Consider the following 23,657-nt stretch of genomic DNA (forward strand, 5'->3'; position numbering starts at 1 on the left):
TATGCCCAATGGCCGTCCTTATGGGCTCTCAGCTTTCTACTCTCCTAATACTGCTGCTGGTGTCTCTGGTTTTGCTGGTCAAGGACAGATTCCCGTATCCACCTCTATGCCTCAAGTAACTACTGTTGTTACCGACCCTATTGTACACATTGTGCAACAGGTGATTGATGTTGACACTCCGCGTGGACAAGACCCTGTAATGGAAGCTATGAAAAGACAGTTAAGAGAGTTGGCTGGAGAACTCCGTGAGGTCAAGGCTAGCCATGGGAATGGTGTTTCTGCTAAGGCTCGTGATCTATGCTTGGTATCCCGATTTGAGGTTCTTAAGAAATTCAAAGTGCCAGATTTTGCAAATACAATGGATCTTCTTGTCCACATAGCCATGTCATTCGGTACGTCCGAAAGATGGCCAATTATGCAGATAATGATGCACTAATGATACACTGCTTCCAAGACAGCCTAGCAGAAGATGCGGCAGATTGGTACACTGGTTTGAGCAAAGATAATATCCATACTTTCGAGGATCTTGCTGCTACTTTTGAAAGTCATTACGAGTTCAACACCCGTCTGAAGCCAAATAGGGACTCTCTTAAGTCCCTGTCTCAGAAGTCAGATGAGACCTTCCGTGAATATGCTCAGAGGTGGAGAGGGGCAGCTGCCCGTGTTTCTCCTCGACTTGATGAGGAAGAATTAACACAGACATTCCTGAAGACTCTAAAGAAGGAATATAAGGAAAGAATGATAGTCTCTACTCCAAACAACTTCTCTGACATGGTTACCATGGGAACTCGTCTAGAAGAGGCTGTCAGAGAGGGTATCATTGTTCTTGAAAAGGGTGAATCTTCAGCCAGTGCACCAAAGAAGTACGGTAATGGCCACCATAAGAGGAAAGAATCTGAAGTAGGGATGGTATCTGGTAATCAGTCTACACCTGCTAATGCTACTCAGGTACCTTTGCCCTATCCATACATGCAGTACTCTCAACATCCTTTCTTCCCGCCATTCTACCAGCAATATCCTCTGCCACCGGGTCAACCACCAGTGCCCGTTAATGCCATTGCTCAACAAGTACAACAACAGCCTCCTGTTCAACAGCAACAGCAGCAACAACAGGGTCCCCGACCCAAAACTTCTTTTCCACCAATACCAATGCGGTACGCTGAGCTGCTCCCAACTTTACTTGCTAAAGGCCACTGTGTCACCAGACCAGGCAAGCCTCCGCCTACGCCATTGCCTCCCAGGTTCCGACAGGATCTCACATGTGAATTCCATCAGGGTGCTCAAGGCCACGATGTTGAGGGTTGCTATGCTCTGAAGTATATTGTAAAAGACCTGATCGAAAAAGGACGGTTGACTTTTGAAAACAGTGTTCCTCATGTTCTTGACAATCCATTTCCAAACTATGCTGCTGTTAACATGATCGAGGCTTTCGAAAGAATCCCTGTTCCTCGAGAGGATCCCATGTTGGATGTCCGCAATGTCGTTACTCCCTTGGTACCGTTACATGTCAAACTTTGTCAGGCTTCTTTGTTCAATCACGATCATGCTTCTTGTTCAGAATGTCTTCAAAATCCTATGGGCTGTTGTGTGGTGCAAGATGATATCCAGAGTCTGATGGATGACAAGTACTTGATTGCCAGTGATGTATGTGTGATTGTACCAGTGTTTCATGATTCTCCGGTTGAAAGTGTATCTCAGACAAGGAATGTTGAACCTTTGGTGATCAGGTTACCTGGTCCGATATCTTATGCCTCTACAAAAGCGATCCCTTACAAGTACAATGCAACCATGATTGAGAATGGAGTGGAAGTGCCTCTGGTATCCCCAGCTATAGTTGATAACGTTGCTAGTGAAATTACAGCTCTGAGAAGCGGGAAAGTCCATCCACCCTTGTTCCAAAAGAAGGTGGTTACACCTATTGCCACAATAACTCCACCAGTTGTTCCTCCTGTTGACAAGAGCCCCGGCCCAACAGGTCAATCTATTGACGAGTCTAATCTGGACGAAATTATGAGGCTTATTAAAAAGAGCGACTATAAAATTGTTGACCAGCTGCTGCAAACTCCATCAAAAATATCCATCTTGTCCCTGCTCTTGAGCTCGGAAGCTCACAGGAAAGTGTTGATGAAAGTACTGGAACAGGCCTATGTTGATCGTGAAGTCTCTGTGGATCAGTTTGATGGAATAGTGGGTAACATTATTGCTTGCAACAACTTGGGGTTTGGTGACGATGAACTCCCCGAAGCAGGGAAACACCACAACCTGGCTCTGCATATCTCAGTGCACTACAAGTCTGACATGATATCCAATGTGTTGGTGGACACTGGATCATCCTTGAATGTAATGCCTGAGTCTACACTGAGACAATTGATTCGTCATGGAATTTCTCTGAGGGGAAGTAGCTATCTGGTTAAAGCTTTCGACGGATCTCACAAAGATGTTCTCGGGGAGGTAGATCTGCCAATTACCATTGGTCCGGAGACATTTCAGATTACTTTCCAAGTCATGGACATCAATGCTTCTTACAGTTGTCTCCTCGGAAGGCCGTGGATTCATGACGCTGGAGCAGTAACTTCTACTCTGCATCAGAAACTCAAGTTTGTGAGGAATGGTAAGCTTGTCACTGTACATGGTGAAGAAGCATATCTGGTTAGCTAAGTGTCATCTTTCTCTTGTGTTGAAGCAGGGTCCGCTGAAGGGACGTCATTTCAAGGCTTGACTGTTGAAGGCGCGGAGCCTCGAAGAGCTGGTACTGTTATGGCTTCATTGAAAGACGCCCAGAAAGCTGTTCAAGAAGGGCAGGCTGCTGGCTGGGGTAAAGTGATACAGATTTTGGAAAATAAGCGCCTTGGGTTCTCCCCGACCTCAGGCGTTTCAACAGGAACTTTCTATAGTGCTGGGTTTATCAATGCCATTGCTGAAGATGTTGCTGGAAGTAGTTATGTGCCTACGTTTGTTGTACCAGGAGGCACTGTCAGAAATTGGGAGGCCATTGATGTTCCTTTAGTCATGCATGCTTCCATGTAATGTGTCTTGTTGCTCATGTTTTTCTTTGTTTTCAAAATAACAATCCTTTCGCTCTGCCCAAGGCGAAAGTGATATCAGTGTAAGGGCGTGTTTATTTCGGCATTGCCGTTATCAATAAAAAGTTGTCGTCTTTTCCGCGACTCTTTGTATTTTTACTTTTTAGTGCCTTTTTCTTGGAAATAATGGTAATGCCAGAAAAAACCAAAACATTTGTATTTTCTTATTAATTTCAAAAATCTGCATAGAAAACATTTTTCTAAAATCATCCCAATCATATTATGCAGATTGAACCACAATAAACCCGTTGAACACAGTGACCCTACGGTTCCTCCAAATTTTGAATTCCCTGTATATGAGGCTGAAGATGAGGAAGATGATGAAGAGATGCCGTATGAGATCACTCGACTGCTTGAGCAAGAAAGAAGAGCCATTCAGCCTCACTAGGAAGAAATTGAGCTTATCAACCTGGGTACTGAAGAGAACAAGCGAGAGATCAAGATCGGAGCTGCACTCGAGCCAGAAGTGAAAAAGAAGATCAATCAGCTTCTCCATGATTATCCAGATGTCTTTGCATGGTCCTATGAAGATATGTCGGGCCTAGATCCCAAGATTGTGGAACATCGGATACCGACAAGACCTGAATGTCCTCCTGTCAAACAGAAATTGAGAAGGTCTCGTCCAGACATGGCTCTTAAGATCAAGGCTGAGGTGCAAAATCAAATTGACGCGGGTTTCCTCATGACAGTCGAATATCCTGAATGGATTGCCAACATTGTACCAGTGCCAAAGAAAGATGGGAAAGTTCGAATGTGTGTAGATTACAGAGATTTGAATAAAGCCAGTCCAAAAGATAACTTCCCATTGCCTCATATTGATGTGCTTGTTGACAGTACTGCTCAATCCAAAGTGTTCTCCTTTATGGATGGTTTCTCTGGTTATAACCAGATACGAATGTCTCCTGAAGATAGAGAAAAGACGTCCTTCATTACTCCATGGGGAACGTTCTGTTATAAAGTGATGCCATTTGGCTTGATAAATGCTGGTGCTACCTATCAAAGAGGTATGACTACTCTGTTTCATGATATGATTCACAAAGAGATTGAAGTATATGTTGATGATATGATTGTGAAGTCAAGTGACGAAGAGCAGCATGTTGTGTATTTGCAAAAGATGTTTGAAAGACTAAGAAAGTACAAGCTGCGTTTGAATCCTAACAAGTGCACATTTGGTGTAAGATCTGGGAAATTGCTTGGCTTCATTGTCAGTCAAAGAGGCATTGAAGTTGATCCTGACAAAGTCCGAGCCATCAGAGAGATGCCGGCCCCTCAAACTGAAAAGCAAGTCAGAGGTTTCCTCGGACGTCTGAATTATATTTCAAGATTTATATCTCACATGACTACTACCTGTGGACCAATTTTCAAATTGCTCAGAAAGAACCAACCTGTTGTATGGAATGATGAATGCCAAGAAGCTTTTGATAGCATTAAAGAATACCTGTTAGAACCACCTATCCTTGTCCCACCAGTGGAAGGAAGGCCTTTGATTATGTATCTCTCAGTGTTAGATGATTCTGTGGGCTGTGTCCTCGGTCAACAAGACGAGACTGGTAAGAAAGAGCATGCTATCTACTATCTAAGCAAGAAGTTCACCGACTGTGGGACTCGGTATACAATGCTGGAAAAGACTTGTTGTGCTTTAGCCTGGGCTGCCAAACGCCTGCGTCATTATATGGTGAATCATACAACTTGGTTGATATCCCAAATGGATCCAATCAAGTACATCTTTGAGAAGCCTGCTGTTACTGGAAAGATTGCACGTTGGCAAATGTTGTTGTCTGAATATGATATTGTGTACAAAGCTCAGAAAGCAATCAAAGAAAGCATCCTTGCTGAGCATCTTGCTTATCAGCCTCTTGATGATTACCAGCCGATTAAGTTTGACTTCCCTGATGAAGAGATCATGTATCTGAAAGCAAAAGACTGTGAGGAACCACTGATCAATGAAGGGCCGGATCCCAATAGCAAGTGGGGATTGGTATTTGATGGTGCTGTTAATGCTTATGGTAAAGGAATTGGGGCCATCATTGTAACTCCGCAGGGGCACCATATTCCTTTCACCGCTCGAATAACTTTTGAATGCACGAACAACATAGCTGAATATGAAGCATGCATCTTAGGCATTGAAGAATCCAGTGATCTAAGAATTAAACACCTTGACATCTATGGAGATTTTGCACTTGTTATTAATCAGATAAAGGGTGAATGGGAGACTCATCATGAGAAGCTGATCCCTTACCGTGACTATGCAAGACGTCTGTTGACATACTTTACCAAGGTTGAGCTGCACCACATCCCCCGGGATGAAAACCAGATGGCTGATGCTCTTGCTACTTTATCTTCTATGTTTCGTGTCAATCACTGGAATGATGTACCCGTGATCAAAGTGCAGCGTCTCGATAGACCCGCTCACGTGTTTACTATTGATAATATGCCAGATCAGGTTGATGAAGATGTGAATGATAAAAAGCCTTGGTATTACAACATCAAACAATTCTTGCAGAATCATGAATATCCACCTGGTGCTTCTAACATGGATAAAAAGACTTTGAGAAGATGGGCTAGCAAATTCCTTCTGGACGGAGAGATCCTATACAAGAGGAACAATGACATGGTCTTGTTGAGATGTGTTGACAAACAAGAAGCTGAGAAATTGATGCATGATGTACATGACGGTACTTTTGGGACCCATGCTTCGGGCCACACTATGTCAAGGAAACTGTTAAGAGCCGGCTATTACTGGATAACTATGGAACGTGACTGCCACAAACATGCTAAGAGATGCCACAAGTGTCAAATTTATGCTGATAAGATCCATGTGCCTCCACATGCCCTCAATGTTATATCTTCCCCATGGCCTTTCTCTATGTGGGGCATTGACATGATCGGAAGAATTGAACCAAAAGCTTCCAACGGACATCGTTTCATTCTAGTGGCAATTGACTACTTCACCAAGTGGGTTGAAGCTGCTTCCTATGCAAATGTGACCAAGCAAGTGGTAGTGAAGTTTATCAAGAATAACATCATCTATCGATATGGTGTTCCCAATAAAATCATCACTGACAATGGTTCCAATCTGAACAATAGCATGATGCAAGCTTTATGTGAAGAATTCAAAATTGAACATCACAACTCTTCTCCTTATAGACCTCAGATGAACGGTGCAGTTGAGGCCGCTAACAAGAACATCAAGAAGATTGTTCAGAAGATGGTCGCTACTTACAAAGACTGGCATGAGATGCTACCGTTTGCCTTGCATGGTTACCGTACTACAGTGCGCAGTTCAACCGGGGCAACTCCTTTCTCCCTTGTATATGGTATGGAAGCAGTTCTCCCTCTGGAAGTGGAAATTCCATCTCTTCGAGTGATCATGGAAGCAAAATTAACTGAGGCTGAATGGTGTCAAAGTCGGTATGATCAGTTGAATTTGATTGAAGAGAAACGTATGGATGCCATGGCTCATGGACAGTTGTATCAAGTGCGGATGAAGAATGCGTTTGACAAGAAAGTCCGACCTCGAGAATTCAAGGAAGGCGAACTTGTATTAAAAAGGAGGATAAGCCAGCAACCCGACCCAAGGGGCAAGTGGACACCTAACTATGAAGGTCCTTATGTTGTCAAGAAGGCTTTCTCTGGTGGCGCTTTGATTCTTACACACATGGATGGTGTTGAACTCCCAAATCCTGTTAATGCCGATATAGTCAAGAAATACTTTGTCTAAAAAGAAAAGAACATCGTGGTAGGTCGAAAACCCGAAAGGGCGGCCTAGGCAAAAATGTGCTTCCCGGTGGATCGAAAACCCAAAAGGGCGATCCAGGCAAAAGTTAGGGACAAAAAAATGAATATGAAAAAGCTCGCTGAGATTGTACGCAACTCAGGCAAGAATGAGCGTCTCGATGACCCGAAAACCCGAAAGGGCGGTTCATGCAAAAATGAGGTTGACAATAAAAGACAAGTAACTATATCTGGCAAACCACCATCACCCCTTGGGGCATCTGCAACTGTCAATGATCGTCTTCATCAGAAGCTTCTGTACTTGTGAATTCAAAATTTCTATGAAATGTAGTGGTCATCATGTTCAATGTATCATCAACCAATAAAATTACCATTTTCCAAGCTTTGTAAATCCGTGAAGTCATGCCTTTGGCTGACTTTCACTCTTCTACATCAATTTGAGCATGTGCTATTGTTTGAAACTCTATTTTTCTTTCTACTTTCAATGCTATATATAAAATATTTTCTTTCTATTTGATAATGTCAATGTCTGAAACAAACATTTTTGAAAATTGAAAACTTTTTCCATGTCTATTTTGAAAGCAAACCTGAGCAATAGGGTACATTTCGATTAAACATGCATGAATAAATGAATGTCAATGTCTATTTCAATACATGTTACAAGCAGGTTACTCCCCAGGATGATCTGTGGTCAATGGCAAGAATGAAAAAACAGAATGAAAAAAAAATCAAAAAATGAAAATGAAAAGCTCGCTAAGTTGAAAACCCGAAAGGGCGGCTTAGGCAAAAATGAGCACCCCGCTGATTGACAACCTATGAAGGCAATTCAGGCAAAAATGGGGCAATGAAAAGAATTTTATTCCCCGGTGAACCGAAAACCCGAAAAGGGCGGTTCAGGAAAAATGGTATTGAAAAATGAAAAATGAAAAGAATATAAAAGCATTGACCACAGATGCGAACACCCAATGTTTACCCAGCACTGACACGCCTAGCAACGGCGGCCTGTATCCAAGAACTTTTCAAGAGTCCCTCCTTTACAAGTTTTATTGCCCTCAGCCATGGTTTCGATACGTCTCTCAACGACGGTCTCTCCAAAGAGGTTTTCCCCTATGAATATGTTGCAGCACGAGCCACTACGTGCCCAATCTTCCAATGTTTTGTCTATCTCTGCCAAACTTCCTTGTCAAATTACAAACCAATCATGCATTTCAAGCATTCATACATGCATAATCATGCATTTTATGTGCTCATACATTCAATAATCTTGTTATACCATACCTACATGCTGCATTTCCAATTTCAACTTTCAATCCAACTCAGTTTCCACTTTCAATTCAGTTCAATTTCCAATTTCAATTCAATTCAATTCAATTTCAACTGTCAAACTCAACTCAAATCCCAATTTCAATCATCCAATTTCAACTGTCAAATTCAATCTCAATCTCCAATTTCAATCCAATCACAATTTCAATCTCAATTGTCAAAATTCAATCCAATTTCAACCTTCAATCCAATTTCAAATGTCAAATTCAATTCAATCTCAATTTTCAATCCATTCTCAATGTCAATTTCAACTCTCCAATCCAATGTCTATGTCTATGTATCTAATCAATCTCAATTCTCAATCTCTCTTTCAATCTCAAACTTTCAATTCAATGTCTGTGTCAATGTTAATTCACTCTCAATTTGCTCTTGGGCCAACAAAAATGGTCATGTCTGTCTTCAAATCAAATTAATATCAACTTACTCTCAATTTGTATCTTTCTAAATCAAACTTCCAATTCATATCTTGTTATCGGTCAAGTGACTAGTTTGATCCAAAGAACAACTTGTACCTGCTTATATGCCTACATTTCCGGTCAAACGACAAGTTCAATCCAAAGAACAGTTTGTATCTACCCTTTTGTCTATATCTCCAGCCAAACAGCCAGTTCGATCCAAAGAACAGTTTGTACCTGTCTATCTGTTTGTATCTTCAATCAAGTGTCAAGTTCGATCCAAAGAACATCTTGTATCTGCCTATATGTCTATGTCTCCGGTCAAGTGCCAAGTTCGATCCCAAGAACAGCTTGTACCTATCTCTTGTTTTGTATTCCTTGGTCAAGTGGCTAGTTCGATCCAAATAACAACTTGTCCCTTGTTCTATCCCCTGGTTTGTCTACCCTGTCAATGTCCACCTGAATCCCCAGTGACATGACATGCTCCATCGACTCCAGTTGTTTATCTTGCATTCATAATCAAAATATTGCATGACATTCATGTTTTTGAAAATTTGAAAACGTATTTTTATGTCCAAAAGCAGTGCAAATGTTAATATTTAAGTATCTTCGTCCCGTCAACTCAAAGACTTCGTCTCTTGACCCTCCGGACAAAGAAACTTAAATAGGGGCAGCTGTTATACCCTAATTTTGGACCTAAAAATACTAACTCAATTCTTGTTTCCTTGCATTTCAAGTCATTTGATATGCCTCTGATCAATTACATCTTTCTCTGCATTTTATTTCAATATTACTTGCAAAATTCACATAAAAGGGTATTTTAGTCATTTCCTGTATCAAAACTCATTTTAGTCCTTTAAAAATTGTTTGAGTCTTTTCAATTGGTTTGAATAAGTCTTGCTTCAATCTCATGTCAAAATCCATTTTAAAAATTGCATTTGAAGTCATTTTGAGTCAGTTTTGCCCCTAGGGGCATTTTAGTCTTTTCATGTGTTAAGACTCTGTTTAAATTCTAAAAATTGTCTCTGAGTCTTTTAATCTTACTTGTATAAGCTCTTGCTTTAATTTCCTGTTAAAAAACCCATTTTAAAATTGCATCTGAGTCATTTTGAGTCATTTTAGTCCCTGGGGGCATTTTGGTCATTTCACACAAAAATTCGGCAGAGAGAGGTTACTTTAAAGTACCTCATTTAAGTAGTTGGTTCGTTTTAGTCCATTTTGTGTCTTTTATTGGTTTCACTTTACGTTATTTTCCATTTACCAAATTTTAATTTGATTTTATTTTAATTTTTCATTTTAGTCCTAAAAATTTCTAAAATTGCACTTTAGGTCCTTTTCTTTTCATTTTATTCATTTTATTTCGTTTAAAGTCTTTTTCCAATTTTAATTTTTAGTCCTTTTAGGTCAAACTTTTATTTTTAAGTCCTTTTAGGTCAATTGCAATTAAGTCCTTCAGTCTTAAATTTTTTGTAGTCCAGTCCTGTTTCGAATTACAGAATAGCCCTTCAGGTTCCCAATATTGCAAAAAGGTCCCCAAAGCAAGAAACTCAGCAAGGCCGAATTTCACAAGTCCAAGTCCACATGTCAGCTTACTATTGGTCCAGAATCACACATGGCACCTATAAATAGAGGCCAACTCATCAATGCACAGAAGGATCACCATTCCAAAAACGACACATCATCACGGAGAAGGTTCTAACAATCTTTCTCTCTCCCAAATCATCACCACCGTAACTGAATCAAACCACCACCGTAACAAACTCAAAAACCACCGCAACAAACTCTCAGACTCACACCAATTCTCTACCAATTGCATCGCAAAGCTCAATTCGACAATGATTACACAAAATGGATTCGAATTCGTAGAAGATTCTCAGAGAAAACATCATCACTGAATCTTCACCTTCGCAATTCAAGCAAAGATCCGTCTAGGACGAATTTGCGATCACGAAGGATTTGTTGAGGGAAGAGAAGAGAGAGATCGAAGCAAGAATCAGACCGGTGAAGAAGGAGAAGAAGATTCACCGATTTATTTTTGGTTGCGAAGGTTTTGAATGCTTACCAGAACAATCAAGAACGAACGCAGGATCTTTTTTGTTCGAATCTCCAAACATATCCAGGTAAACACATGAAAACCTTCTCGTTCTCGTTCGTAATCATCATCGAAGGTTCATAATGGAAAATAAACGGTGAATTGATGTGAAAATTCGAAAAGATTCAAAAAGAAGTTGAAACGAAACCCTAAAATGCAAAATCATGAAGATTCACCGTTTATTTTTCAAATCAAAGTTCAGATTCATCATCAGCATGTAAAATAGGTCAAGTTAGGGTTTTGTTTCAAGAAATTTAGAAAAAGTTTGAAATCCTAGAAAACGTAAAGTATAGGTTTCGATCTACATAGATCTAGACCTTTTTTGTAAATTCTGGTGCTAGATTCATGCTAAGGACGAAAAATAAACGGTGAAAAGAGTTAGAATGTAAAGATTTGATTAAGTTAGGGTTCCGTCATCACCGGCGGTGGTCAATTCCGTCGGAGAAGATGATCGGAAAGTCTAGAGAGAAGGGAGAGAAGTTGGCAGTGTAAAGAGAGAAACACAAGGGACAAATGACCTCAGACCGGTCAATTTCATTTATATAGGTGCATGAACCAGACCGGTTCGTTTGAACCAGTCTGGTTCACCCCTGGGCTTTGCTGCTCCACCGTCTGATCTAGGTCATCAGGAACTGGATCCATTCCACGTCCCTGATACGTTTGGATGATCCAGGATCCATACTCCCTTTGGGCCTGGGTTCCTTCCTTCGTTTTTCCTTTGTTTTTTGCTATGTACACCTATATCTTTGCTATCTGAACCCTTATGTTTTAATTTTCATACAAAAAAAATCCAAAAAAATTACCAATGCATTTCTTTATGTTTCTAGTTGTTTTTGATACCTTTTATATGTCAATGTTGACTTGAAAAATATGTGAAAATATTTTTGTCTTTTGTTAGTTCAATATTCTCTATTTTTCATTGAAAAACTTTGTGGAAATTGCTAAAAATAATCCATATGTGTTTCTTGATGTATGTGTGATATTTTGTGATGATTTTACATGATCAAGAGTGGGTAAAAATGTAGATGAATTCCCTTGTGTTGTTTTGGTGTCTTTTGTCAATGTTTGTGAAGTCTTTGCATGACTTGATTCCAATACTTTGTCTCCTAATGATTGATGCTTGATGAAAAAATTTTGTGATGTGTTTGCCCTTAGTTTAGGGCATTTGGTACTGTTTGTGGTGAATGTTGTTAGTTTTTTTGTGTTGCAAGTCATGTGAACATTTGTTTGTGAAAATAAAGTGTGAAGATAAGTCTATGAATGTGCCATAACTCTTGGCTTGATATTTCTTGATAATTCTCATGTCATGGCTAAAATAAACCCTTTGAAAATTGTCATGACATGGGGAATTAGGAGCCTTGATGCTATGGTAAATCTTAGATGTACTTTGCCACTTTTAGATTAGAAGTCTTATTATTTTTGTCAAGTTTTAAGTGTTCCTTTTGCTTATAATTTTCATGCTATTAGACCTTGTGTTACTAACCATTTCATTTCATATTTCGTTCATTCATAAGCATTCCATACTTCATCTCCTCCTTCATCTTATTTCTTGTACTTTAAGTTTTACCAAAAATTAGAATGTAAATACCTAGGGATTTTGTAATATTTTTCCTATGCTTTTAAATTCTTGCAAGACCATAGCATGTATCTAGGCCAATGATGTAAGGGACAATGGACTCTAATGATATACACCGACACAAGCACCGACACATGCACACACCTCACTTTAGATGTATGGCTAGGATATGCATGTTTAGATGTATGTTTAGGATTGAATGCTTAGATGAATGCTTAGGATTTACACCTAAAAAAATCATTTTCCAAAAAATATGAACAATTTCACTCAAATCATTTTCTAAATAAACCTTGGGATGAAAATCCCATTGAATTTTCCTTTTCTTTTCTTAAACAAAAATCCTAATGAACTTTAATCATACTTAGACTTTCTTTTGCAAAATAACTAATTCCACCTCACCTTTTCTAAATCTCATGCCCTTGAGGCCTCTTTCTATTCTTCAAAATCCCATTTTCAAACTTAAAATCAACCAACAAAAACAAAAACATTTTTGGAAGAGAACTACGGTGGATTTGATCCCTTAAACGGGTACGTAGGCAAGGAATCAATATTTCTTCAATTCAAATAAAACAAAAATTCAAACACATTCTTCTCCCTCCAATTCTTCACTTAGAAACTCTTAGGTGTAAATATCATTTTCAAGTAGCATTTAAAAATAAAGCGCGCGCGTAGAAAGTAAAGATGGTTCCTATAGGATACTATAGTCGTTATGGGTGCCTAACACCTTCCCGTAGCGAAAACAACTCCCGGACCTCGATTCTCAAGGGTTTTGCTTACTTTTTCCCTTCCCAAGAAAAAACAAGATATCACCGGTTAAAAAGGTTCAAACGTAATCAATGTTTGACACCCGAAAACCAAGATAAAACAAAGGTATTAGCACCCTAAATATTCGTAGTACTCTACGAGAACCTCTTGATTTTTATTTAACTTTTGTGCTATAAATTTGCTTGCTTTTGAAAAAGAATTAAAGTGATAAAAGGAAAAGAAGACTAATTTTATTTACATTTTTTATGATTTGGAAGGGCATGGTCCTTTGCTACGTACCCGTGAAGGATCAAAATCACGTAGTTCATGGTAGAAATTGACGTTTGATTGGTTGTGTGTTTTTTATTAGTTTTGAAAAAAGGTTTTAAAATAAAAGTCAAGTGCCAAAATGGAATTGGTTTGTATTTTTTGTGAGTTTTTGTGGTTATTTGCATGTTTTTTTTGTTTTTTTGAATAATGATTAAACTAGAATTAAAACTAACGGAGCAAGAAAATAAAATGTAGGTATCTTGTAGTCACGTTGGATCACCACAAGAACCTTTAACCTAAACTAAAGAGAAAATAAAGCATACACACACACGCACACATGCACCTAAAGTTATTACATTAAGCCTATTTATACATTCTAAGGTCTGCGGAAAGTAAATAACAGAAAAATAAATATGCATGATTTACATTAAGACTATATTTACATTCTAATATCCGTGCCATAAACTACAAACTAAATTGAAATGTGAAATGCTAGAAATAAAATATGCATGAATTATTTACATTCAAGCCTAATGTACAAGCTAAAGGGCTATGCAATAAAATAAATGATGGTAATTACAAATGCTAAAAATGCAACGTGAAATAAATGAGATGCTGCGAAATAATATACAATGGTAATAAAATTCATAAAAAATAAATAACCTATAAATAAAAATAAAGATGCATGGAGGGGGTGCAGACAGTAAACATGAGGGTGTAGGTAAATGAAAATGCAGACTGGGCCTAAAGAGACTGGTTGGGCGCTGGGCTTAAGCAGGAATAATATGGGTTTAAGGTGACAGATCACAGCCATCTGATGAAGATCACGTGGCTTGGTCTTGATCATGGAAAGGAGCAATATGGTCCACAGGATCAGAAATTATAGGGGCAGGGGGCGTGGGTGCATGGTAAGACCATGCACCCTAGCACATGTGATTAGGACGACTTATAAATAAGCCTAAACCCTTTTTTTTCCTTCATTTTCTCTTTTCTTTTCTCTCTCTTCAATCAAACAACACAGAAGTCTCTCTCTCGGATAATACTCTCTCTATTTTCTTCTTTTCAGACGAGATGAAGGGAGTGGCTGCCGGCGTGGTGGCTTGCCGACAAGGTGCGGCGGGGCCGCCGCGCGCGGACTTTAAAGTCAACTTTTTTTGTTTTTTTTCGCTCTTACTCTTCTACTCCTCCTCCTCTATACGTTTTTAACATTAAAATTCCCAAAAATGTCTATACAAGCCTAGATCTACAAAAACAATAATGGACGAAAAAATACCTTTCTTTTCTTCTCCCTTTGAAGTCCGATTTAGAGACTGGTTCTGATGGTTCGGACTGTGTCTTTGTGTCTTTGGTGTTGGCTTCGGAAACGTATGGGTTGCGTCTGGATTTGATGCGGTTCTGATCTGCTGTGACAGTTTGGTGATGATTCGAATGTGCTGAGTTCTTGTGATGTTTGCGAAGTTGATGTATTGTCGTGACTCTTCCCTCCTTCTTTTGAACCGTGACTGTGTCACGGTGGTTGTTATGGCCGATTGGAATTTGGTCGGCGGTGAAATGATGATGTTGGTAGTACGGTTATTGGGAGTATGTATGGTGTTGGAATTGATTTTAATGATTTTTTTGTTGCATGTTCGGTATCTGTGAATGCAGATCGATAAATTCGTGCTTTTGGTTCTTGCTGGAAATTGGTGTGTTGTGACGGGTTTACGTGTTGGTCAATTCGTGCCTATTGTGGTTCTAATTGTGAAAAGTGCATTGTTGGGTTCTGTGAATGTTTTTTTGGCCCCCCTTAATTGTGTTTTGCAGGATTGATTTTATAGAGCTTAGATTAGGGTTTGTTGAAGAAGTGTCGAATCTGTGTCTTGGAGAGGAGGAAATGTTGCTGGATTGATGAGGAGGAAAACGGTAATGAACTTGGACTGGATTGAGGCGTGACAGGCTTGAATCTGGATCAGGACCCTTTTTTTGGATTTTATCAAAATAATAATTAAAATAAAAAAGGAAAATAACAATAAAGAAAGATTATGCAGACTTGGACCTTTTGGACTTATCTAAAAAATGAAATAAATAAATGAATAAATAAAGAATAAAAAGACTAAAATTAAAAATTAGACGAGTTAAAAAGAAAGGAATAAAAGATGGAAATTTTAACTAAAAAATAAAAATTAAATTAAAAAGAGAAGAGGGCCCGACTCGAACCAAAAATGAGGTATTTTAAAATACCTCTCTGTCGAATTTTTTACTGAAACATCAGAGAACGATCAGGGTCAAGCGACTCGTGTCAATGGGACCTTAGGTCAAAAATTGGGGGTATGATAGATGTCCCTATTTAAGTTTCTTCGTCCGGAGATTTGAAGATGGGATTTTTGATTCGATCGGACCGAAGAGACTTAAATACAAAGTACACGAATTTTGGACCTAATACTTACACTAATTTTCCTCTCAATAAAAAATGTCTTGCTATTTTTTAGAAACACACCTCCCATAAGTGAAATAACAAACATAGACAAAGAGTTCAAATAAAGATAAAAATCATAAGCTAACTAATGAATATTATTTTTTTTTTGGTTACGTAAGTAATGAATATAATTAATCTTCCTACATCAATTTTCAAAAAATACAGTTCAAAGAAGATAAAAAATCATAAGCTATAACTAATGAATATAATTAATCTTGCTACATCAATTTTCAATAAATACGTTGTATATAAATTTTCACAATAATTTTTTTTTGAAGGAAATTTTCACAATAACATAACAAAACAACTCAAACAAAATAGAAAATCTCCAAATATACAGTGAACCAAACCAAGCTAAAACAATACCTTGTGTAATTATAGCAAATAATCAAATCTAACTAGTAAATAAGAAATCAACAACATCCAATCTATTTCTTTCCACTATGCCGGAAAAATCGAAGTAGGTCATAAATCCGTCTTAATCTTCGTGATTGAATTCGGATTGGTTAAAGTTATGAAGGCCCAAGTTCCGGCTTGCTAATGGTGCTGGTTCAATGGATTATTTGACTCGAAAGGGCAGTTTTGATTCGCTGTTGTTTGCAGGTAGTTGATGGATATTGGGTCGTTTTTGTGTTGGCAGACGATACATATATGTTGGTTTAGATTTGTAATTCACTATGTTTGTCTTCGACTATGGGACTCGAAATGATCGTTTAACTTGATGTCATTTGTTACAGGGAATTGATGGTACATGGACTCCCCGCTTCCGTGTTGATGGACGATCCAATCACCGCATTGAAAACCTTTGATTAGTTTTAGAATTAATTAGAGGTACATCGACTTGTGTTGTTTTAATTTTTGGTATTATCAAATTGGGGTTGACCTACACTTTTGCGTGGATTTAATGAGTTATGTTTATTCCCCTAGTTTTTATTTCTTATTTATTTTTCCCCTTTTTCTAATAATATATATGAGCACAATGATTAGAGTTTAGTTGGGACACCTTATATATTCTCTTTAATATTTTGTGCTCTTAATTTATAGTTTTTTTTATTAATAGTAGCAATTAAAAAATTCAAGAAGAAAAAACTGCCGACACTTCTAGAGAGAGGTTCTCTACCTTCTCTCTAGAACTCCCACTGCCTTAGCCTAAAAAACATAGATCCAATCTCCTTCCTCTTCTCCCTCTAATCCAAACCTTCCTCACAAGATGTAGCTAGGCTACTGGTGGTGCGACGCCTCTCTTGGGCCGTACCACCGTCGTCTTGCTTCCGGCGTGGTCCCTCCCGCCGGAGTTCTTGTTGATGTTTTTGTGCCTTTCCCTCCCGGCGGCCGGTCTTTCATTCTTCTGGATCGCTGATTCTCGACCTTTTGGTTGGTGTCTGGGAGGTTCCGTTCCAGATCCGACTGTTCCTCGACGCCAGAGGACGGGTTTTGTTTTTCTTGTGTTTGTTTGTTTTTTGTGCATTTGTTTCTGTATTTTTGCTGTTTTGTTTGAACAGGGATTGGTTGGGAGGATTTAGATTGGTGACCTTTTTGCAGTGGTTGTTTCAAAAACCCGAAAGGGTGTGGTTCGTATAACCCGAAAGGGTCTGGTTCGATTAACCCGTAAGGGTCTGGTTGCTGACGTATTGGACTCATCCCTCGATCTGAGTTCTTACGCGTTGTTTTGCTCGAAAGAGCATCTTAGGCTTGTTGTTTATCAGGGAGCAGTTGGCACTTGGATTTTGTTACCGTGTTGACGGTCGATCCATTCGCTATAATTAAACTTTATTTGTTCTTTACAAAATTCACTTTTCATTCCTTTTTGTAACTTGGTTTCGCGCCTGTAAGCGGGTTCGCTGAGTTGCGCCTTTGATTAGTGAATTTTTGTTAAGATAGTTTAGGGTTGATCCACTTGGACTGATTTATTACGATGTATTCCCGTTTGGGTTATTCCTGGGTCAGGTCTAATGTCCCCCCAGTCTTTGTACTCCTCTTTTTTATTTATGTGATTTTTATTTGGCCTAAAAAAAATTCAAGAAATTAACAATAAATCAATAATCAACAAGAACATATTAGATAATCATATTGCCTTGTAGGATTAGTTGTAATAGTTATTGAATTGTGTTTCAATTCAAACTCACTACAATATCTATGTTATTAATTCCTATTTTTGCAGATCTTAAGAGCTTTACAAATAGGGAACGGTGTGAAATAGGAGATTGCAAATTCGACTATTAATCAATCAAAGTCTTTATTTATTAGGCAAATAATTTAACTCAATCTGCTACACAACGAGTATCCAAGAAGAAAGGCAGTGGTCATATTAGCCATTGTGCCCGTAATTTGAAACGTATTGCAAGATTGTCGGCAAGTGATAGAAAAGAGGTTCTTCGTGTTTTACAGAAGTCTCATTTGCGACGTTTAAAGTATGCTAAGGCATCCAAGAAGTTGGTACATGGGAAAGAAGGTTCTTCTCAAAGTGGCTCACAATCGTCAGTTAATAATGATTGGACGAATTGGCTTGTCCTTCATGGTAGCGACAAGACTGTGAAAGATGATGTTAGGGGGATTGGAAAGTTGGTGGGCTTGAATTTTAAAGGTGATAAAAATAGTAAGTTTGATGTGTTGTCAGGGTCGAGAAGAAAAAATTCAGAGGGAGTTGGGAAAGAGGGTTAGGCTGCGAGGCTGGTGTGAGGTGGGGTTGGGGGTTGTGGTGGTGGTGTGTTGTGGTTGTCATGAAGATCATTTCTTGGAATGTACGGGGTTTAGGAGGGTTTGAAAAAAGAAGGGAGGTGAGTCTTTTGGTGGGGGAGAAAAAGTCGTTCATTGTTTGTATTCAGGAAACAAAGTTGTCGGTAGTCGATGGAAGGGTGTGCAAGTCTTTATGGAGCGATCCAAATGTTGATTTCTCTTTTTTACCGTCGTCAGGTGCTTCGGGTGGTCTGGTTACTCTTTGGGACCGTTTAGATGTTGAGGTTTGGGCATCATCGAAGTTGGAGCATGTGTTAGGGATTAAGGGTCGTTTTGTAAAGTCTGGTGAAAAGTTCACTGTTTATAATGTTTATGCTCCTTGTGACATTACTAGTCAGCAGACTCTTTGGCAAAATCTTTCTGTGCGAATGATGGCTTTATCAGACGGTAATGTTTGTGTGTGCGGGGACTTTAACGCGGTTAGAAGTTTGGAGGAACGTAAAAGTGTGGGAGCCACCAGTCTTCATGCAGGGAGCACTTATTTTAATAAGTTTATTGCAGATCATGTTTTAGTATATTTACCTCTCCAGGGCCATAACTTCACCTGGTATCGGGGAGATGGAAAGTCTATGAGCTGTATCGATCGCTTCCTTTTATCGAAAAGATGGTGTTTGACATGGCCAAATTGTTTTCAGTTGGCTTCATCATGGGGGTTATCAGATCATTGTCCCATTCATTTATGTATTGATGAGGAGAATTGGGGCCTCGTCCGGTTCGTATGTTATAATGTTGGGAGAACTTTGCGGGGTATAATGATTTTGTTCATGAGAAGTTTAGTAGTTATCATCTGGTTGGATGGGGAGGTTACGTGTTGAAAGAAAAATTTAAGTTTATTAAATTAGCTTTAAAAGATCGGCATATTCATCATTCAAAAAATTTACCAAATAGGATCTCGACTTTGAAAGATCGTATTTCTTCTATTGAGCTAAAAAGTGAGATCACGGCTTTATTGGAGGAAGAGATTGAGGAGCTTCATGGCCATTCTGAGGAGTTGTTTTCATTATCCCGGATAAACTCTAGTACTTGTTGGCAACAATCTCGGATGCAATGGTTACGTGAAGGGGATGCGAATACAAAGTTCTTTCACAGTATCATGTCTAGCAGGAATCGAAGGAATGCTATTCAGTTCATTATAGTGGATGGCGCCCTTGTGGAGGGGGTTGAGAATGTTCGTTCAGCAGTGTTCTCTCATTTTTCTACTCATTTCCAATCTTACTGCGTCAACAGGCCTGGTATGGATGGTCTTCATTTTAAGTCGTTAACTTGTCTCCAAGGGGCTGGTTTGGTGAAACCTTTTTCGTTGGAAGAAGTGAAGGAGGTCGTTGGGATTGTGATAGTTACAAAAGTCCAGGACCTGATGGTATTTCTTTTGGTTTCATTAACTTTTTTTGGGATTTGTTGAAGGATGATGTTATGCGTTTTTTGGTGGAGTTTCATAGGAACGGAAAATTGACCAAAGGAATAAATAGCACTTTCATAGCTCTTATTCCTAAGGTGGATAATCCGCAGCGTTTGAATGACTTTCGACCTATTTCTTTGGTCAGTAGCATGTATAAAATTCTAGCAAAGGTTCTTGCGAACAGGCTTCGGAAGGTGATTGTTCGGTAATTTCTGACTCTCAGTCGGCTTTTGTTAAAGGTCGACAAATCCTTGATGGTATTTTGGTGGCTAATGAGGTGGTTGATGAAGCTAGAAAACATAAGAAAGAGTTGATTTTGAAAAGGCGTATGATTCAATTGATTGGAATTATTTGGATGAGGTGATGGGGAAAATGGTATTTCCGACTCTTTGGCGTAAATGGGTCTCCAACAGATGATTTCTCTTTGGGAAGGGGGTTTAGGCAGGGCGACCCATTGTCTCCTTTTTTATTTCTCCTGGCAGCAGAAGGGTTTAATGTTTTAATGACCTCTTTGTCTCGAAACAACTAATTTATTGGCTATAAGGTGGGGCGAATTGATCCGGTAGAGGTTACTCATCTTCAGTTTGCAGACGATACGTTAATATTGGGTGAAAAATCTTGGGCAAACATTCAAGCTATGCGAGCAGTGCTACTTCTTTTTCGAGATTTGTCTGGCCTAAAGGTAAATTTTTCGAAGAGTTTACTATTGGGGTTAAATGTCTCTGAATCTTGGTTAGTAGAAGCAGCCATGGTGTTGAATTGTAAGGTTGGTGCAACTCCGTTTATGTATCTTGGGTTGCCTATTGGCTGGAATGCTCGCTATTGGCTTTTTGGGAGCCTCTTTTGAATCGTATAACTGCTAGACTATTAGGGTGGAGCTCGAATTTCTTGTCCTTCGGTGGTCGTCTGGTTTTGTTGAAGTCTGTCCTGTCATCGTTGCCTGTTTATGCGCTTTCCTTTTTCAAGGCTCCATCAGGTATCGTTTCCTCTATCGAATCTGTTGGGTATTTCTGTTAGCTGCATTATTGCTAAAACAAATATCCTTATTCTGTAAGTTGGAACCAATATTCCAGCATGTGGTTAGGCGACTCTATTAGATGTTGGATACAATGTTTCAACATCCTGGCACGGTTCAGTGTGCCTGAGTTCTCGCCTGTTCTGTACGCGTGTATTTTATCGTTTAAGGAAACCGTATTTCCTTTACTTACTGACCAAGTAACGCGCATATCTTATAAGAATCAGTTGTGGAATATTTCTAAAATAGATATTTTATTTTAGGAAATATTTGTTATTATCTGGAACGTTCCTAAAAAGGTTTCGATATTTTAGGACTTTCCCAGATTTGTTTCTGATTCTGTTTTGCAGGTTAGCTGAACCGATCTGCAAGATTACTGAAGCCCAATGAATTATTTAGCCCAAGCTGCTTCAGTATAAAAGGAAGACTTCAAGACCTAATTGCTCATTCAAACCGTCATACTAAAAGTTTAGATCTTTAGGGTCTGAGTGTTCATGTATTCTGTTCTTGTATCGTTTGTGATGCAATTCTAGAATCTTTTGTGTGTTCTTTCTTGTGTCGAGTTAGATACTTGTTTAGGAATGGTTTTGTGAGTATTGATACTCTTGTGCATCAAACCGAAGTTGTGAAACAAGGTTTGGTTGTTTGTGTTGGAAGGTAACTTCTATCTTGTTGTGTTTGAGGTCTGATAGGTCACTGGGGCAGTGACTGACCATTAGGATAGTGAGATGGGATCTCAGATCTAGGAGTTCCTAGGTTGAAGTCTATACGGGTAGGTCCTAGGTCATATAGTGTAAACGAGGAGTTTGCTGAGAGCAGATGTAAGCGTGTTGTGCTGAACTGGGTCAACAAACTTCCTGTGCTCTTTATTTTTCTGTCCTTTATTTTTCTTGTTTTATTTCTGTTTATCGCATAATGTTGAAACATTAATCAGAACATTGCAAACGTTAAAACATCTGACAGAACATTTAAAACAAGTACGCTAGAATTTCAGAATCTATTTTTAATAAAAAAAATTTGGGGGGGGGGGGGGGGGGGAGTGTAGACCACAGGAAAATTTCTTGGATCGATTGACAATCTATTTGTTGTAGTCAAGAGGTTGGAGGGTTGGGGGTTAGGAGAATTAGAGATTTTAATATGGCTCTTTTAGGGAAGTGGTGCTGGAGGGTGTTAGTGGAGAGAGATAGTTTATGGTTTAGGGTGTTGTCGACTAGATATGGTGTGGAGGGATGTCAGTTGTCTGCAGGGCGTCGTGAGGCTTCCTGCTGGTGGAAGGACATATCCACGTTGAGGGCGGAGGAGTGGTTCCTTGGGAATGTCTCTCAGGTTGTTGGAGATGGTAAAAACACTCTTTGCTGGTCGGATATGTGGTTAGGGGGAATAGCTTTTAGAGATAGATTTACTAGATTATTTGAATTGTCATTATTAAAAGAGGATACTATCTTTGGTATGTTTTCGTTGGGGTGGGGAGTTGAGGGAGATGCGTGGAGATGGAGGAGGAGGTTGTTTGCGTGGGAAGAGGAGTTAGCGGGGGAGCTTAGGCTTTTACTTTATAATGTTTCCTTGTAGGTTGATAGGGTGGATAGAAGGGTGTGGAGATTTGAAACATCTTCTATTTATACGGTTCAAAGTGCTTACAACTTTTTATCAGCTACTACTAATGTTGATCTTCCGGTTCCTGTCTCTTCTTTGTGGCATAAAAATGTTCCTTTGAAGGTGGTGATTTTGCCTGGCGTCTGTTTCGAGATAGACTTCCTACCAAAGACAATCATTTCCGTCGTCAGGTTATTGCGGTTGATGCTCAGTCTTGCTCTGGAGAGTGTGGGGAAATGGAAACATCATCCCACTTGTTTTTACACTGTGACTTTTTTGGTTCTGTTTGGATTTGTATTCTCAGGTGGTTAGGTATTATTTCAGTTATGCATTGTGATGTATCGAGCCATTTTAATCATTTCGGCTTCCTCGGTGGTGTTGCCAAGTCGAAGCAACATATTTTACAGGCTATTTGGTTTGCTACGGTATGGGAAATATGGAAAGAAAGAAATAACATGGTATTTAATGATAGAAAATGCACAATTATTCAGGTTGTGGACAAGATAAAGTCAACATCTTTCATGTGGTTGAAAGGAAAATTCATCAATCTTCCTCTCAATTACCATAGGTGGTGGCTTTGTACGTTCATCACTCTAGGCATTGGCTAATTGTTGTTTCTTTTAGCTTTTTCCGCTGAAGCAGTTTGGTGTTGTATTGTAAATATTACCGTGTATCTGTTTGAACTTGGGGTTTTTCTTCTTTAGCACATCTTGCACTGGGAAGGCCCTCTTTGGTGTTAATACAATTCATTTTAGTCTCGTCAAGAAAAAGATTGATTGTATCCATAATCAATTACAACCAACAAAATCAAATAATCTATACAATTAGTTCTTTCACGAAAAGAAAAAAAAACTTACATGCAGAATTAATCAATAATTATAAATGATTTTATCTGAATTATGATGTGATACATATGAAAAATACACTAATTTTGATTTTGATTATCAAGTGTGGCGGTGGAGTCCTTTAACTTGCTTGAACTCAGTTTTTTAGCTTGTTGTTTTTCTATGTTTCTTTCTTCTTGTTTTTGTTTTCTTTGCGCCTTAATGGCGTTGTACAGGATTGTCTGAATTTTGTTTGTGTCTAGGCGTTTTTGGCACTCCTTGTGCTAAAGCGTTTAGTGGTGTTTTATATATATATATATATATATATATATATATATATATATATATATATATATATATATATATATATATATATATATAGACACACACATCTTTTTGGCTTTTTCAAAAAAAAAA

General features: G+C 38.8%; 1 protein-coding gene across 1 annotated transcript; it reads left to right on the forward strand.

Annotated features, from left to right (window-relative positions):
* Nucleotides 1–906: 906 nt before the first annotated feature.
* On the forward strand, nt 907–23,024 carry LOC146930123 (uncharacterized). The gene is made up of 13 exons (XM_085707487.1): nt 907–948; nt 14,677–14,781; nt 14,866–14,982; nt 17,921–18,234; nt 18,291–19,121; nt 19,298–19,769; nt 19,814–20,002; nt 20,353–20,490; nt 20,646–20,812; nt 21,915–22,149; nt 22,393–22,607; nt 22,721–22,841; nt 22,908–23,024. Exons 1-13 carry the CDS (start codon nt 907–909, stop codon nt 23,022–23,024), a joined length of 3,063 nt encoding a protein of 1,020 aa, XP_085563613.1.
* Nucleotides 23,025–23,657: the final 633 nt, after the last annotated feature.

This window comes from Medicago sativa, chromosome 4, assembly GCF_051527215.1.
Source record: "Medicago sativa cultivar Bolivia chromosome 4, Bolivia_mono, whole genome shotgun sequence".
NCBI lineage: Eukaryota > Viridiplantae > Streptophyta > Magnoliopsida > Fabales > Fabaceae > Medicago > Medicago sativa.

Bases quoted from the DNA above. Each gene is read 5' to 3' on its own strand.
- LOC146930123 (XM_085707487.1), top strand. From the start codon at position 907: ATGGTATCTGGTAATCAGTCTACACCTGCTAATGCTACTCAG. The intron at 949-14,676 runs GTACCTTTGCCC...ATGTTTGCGAAG, and splicing joins CACCTGCTAATGCTACTCAG to TTGATGTATTGTCGTGACTC. The intron at 14,983-17,920 runs GTGAATGTTTTT...TTTATTTATTAG, and splicing joins AAAGTGCATTGTTGGGTTCT to GCAAATAATTTAACTCAATC.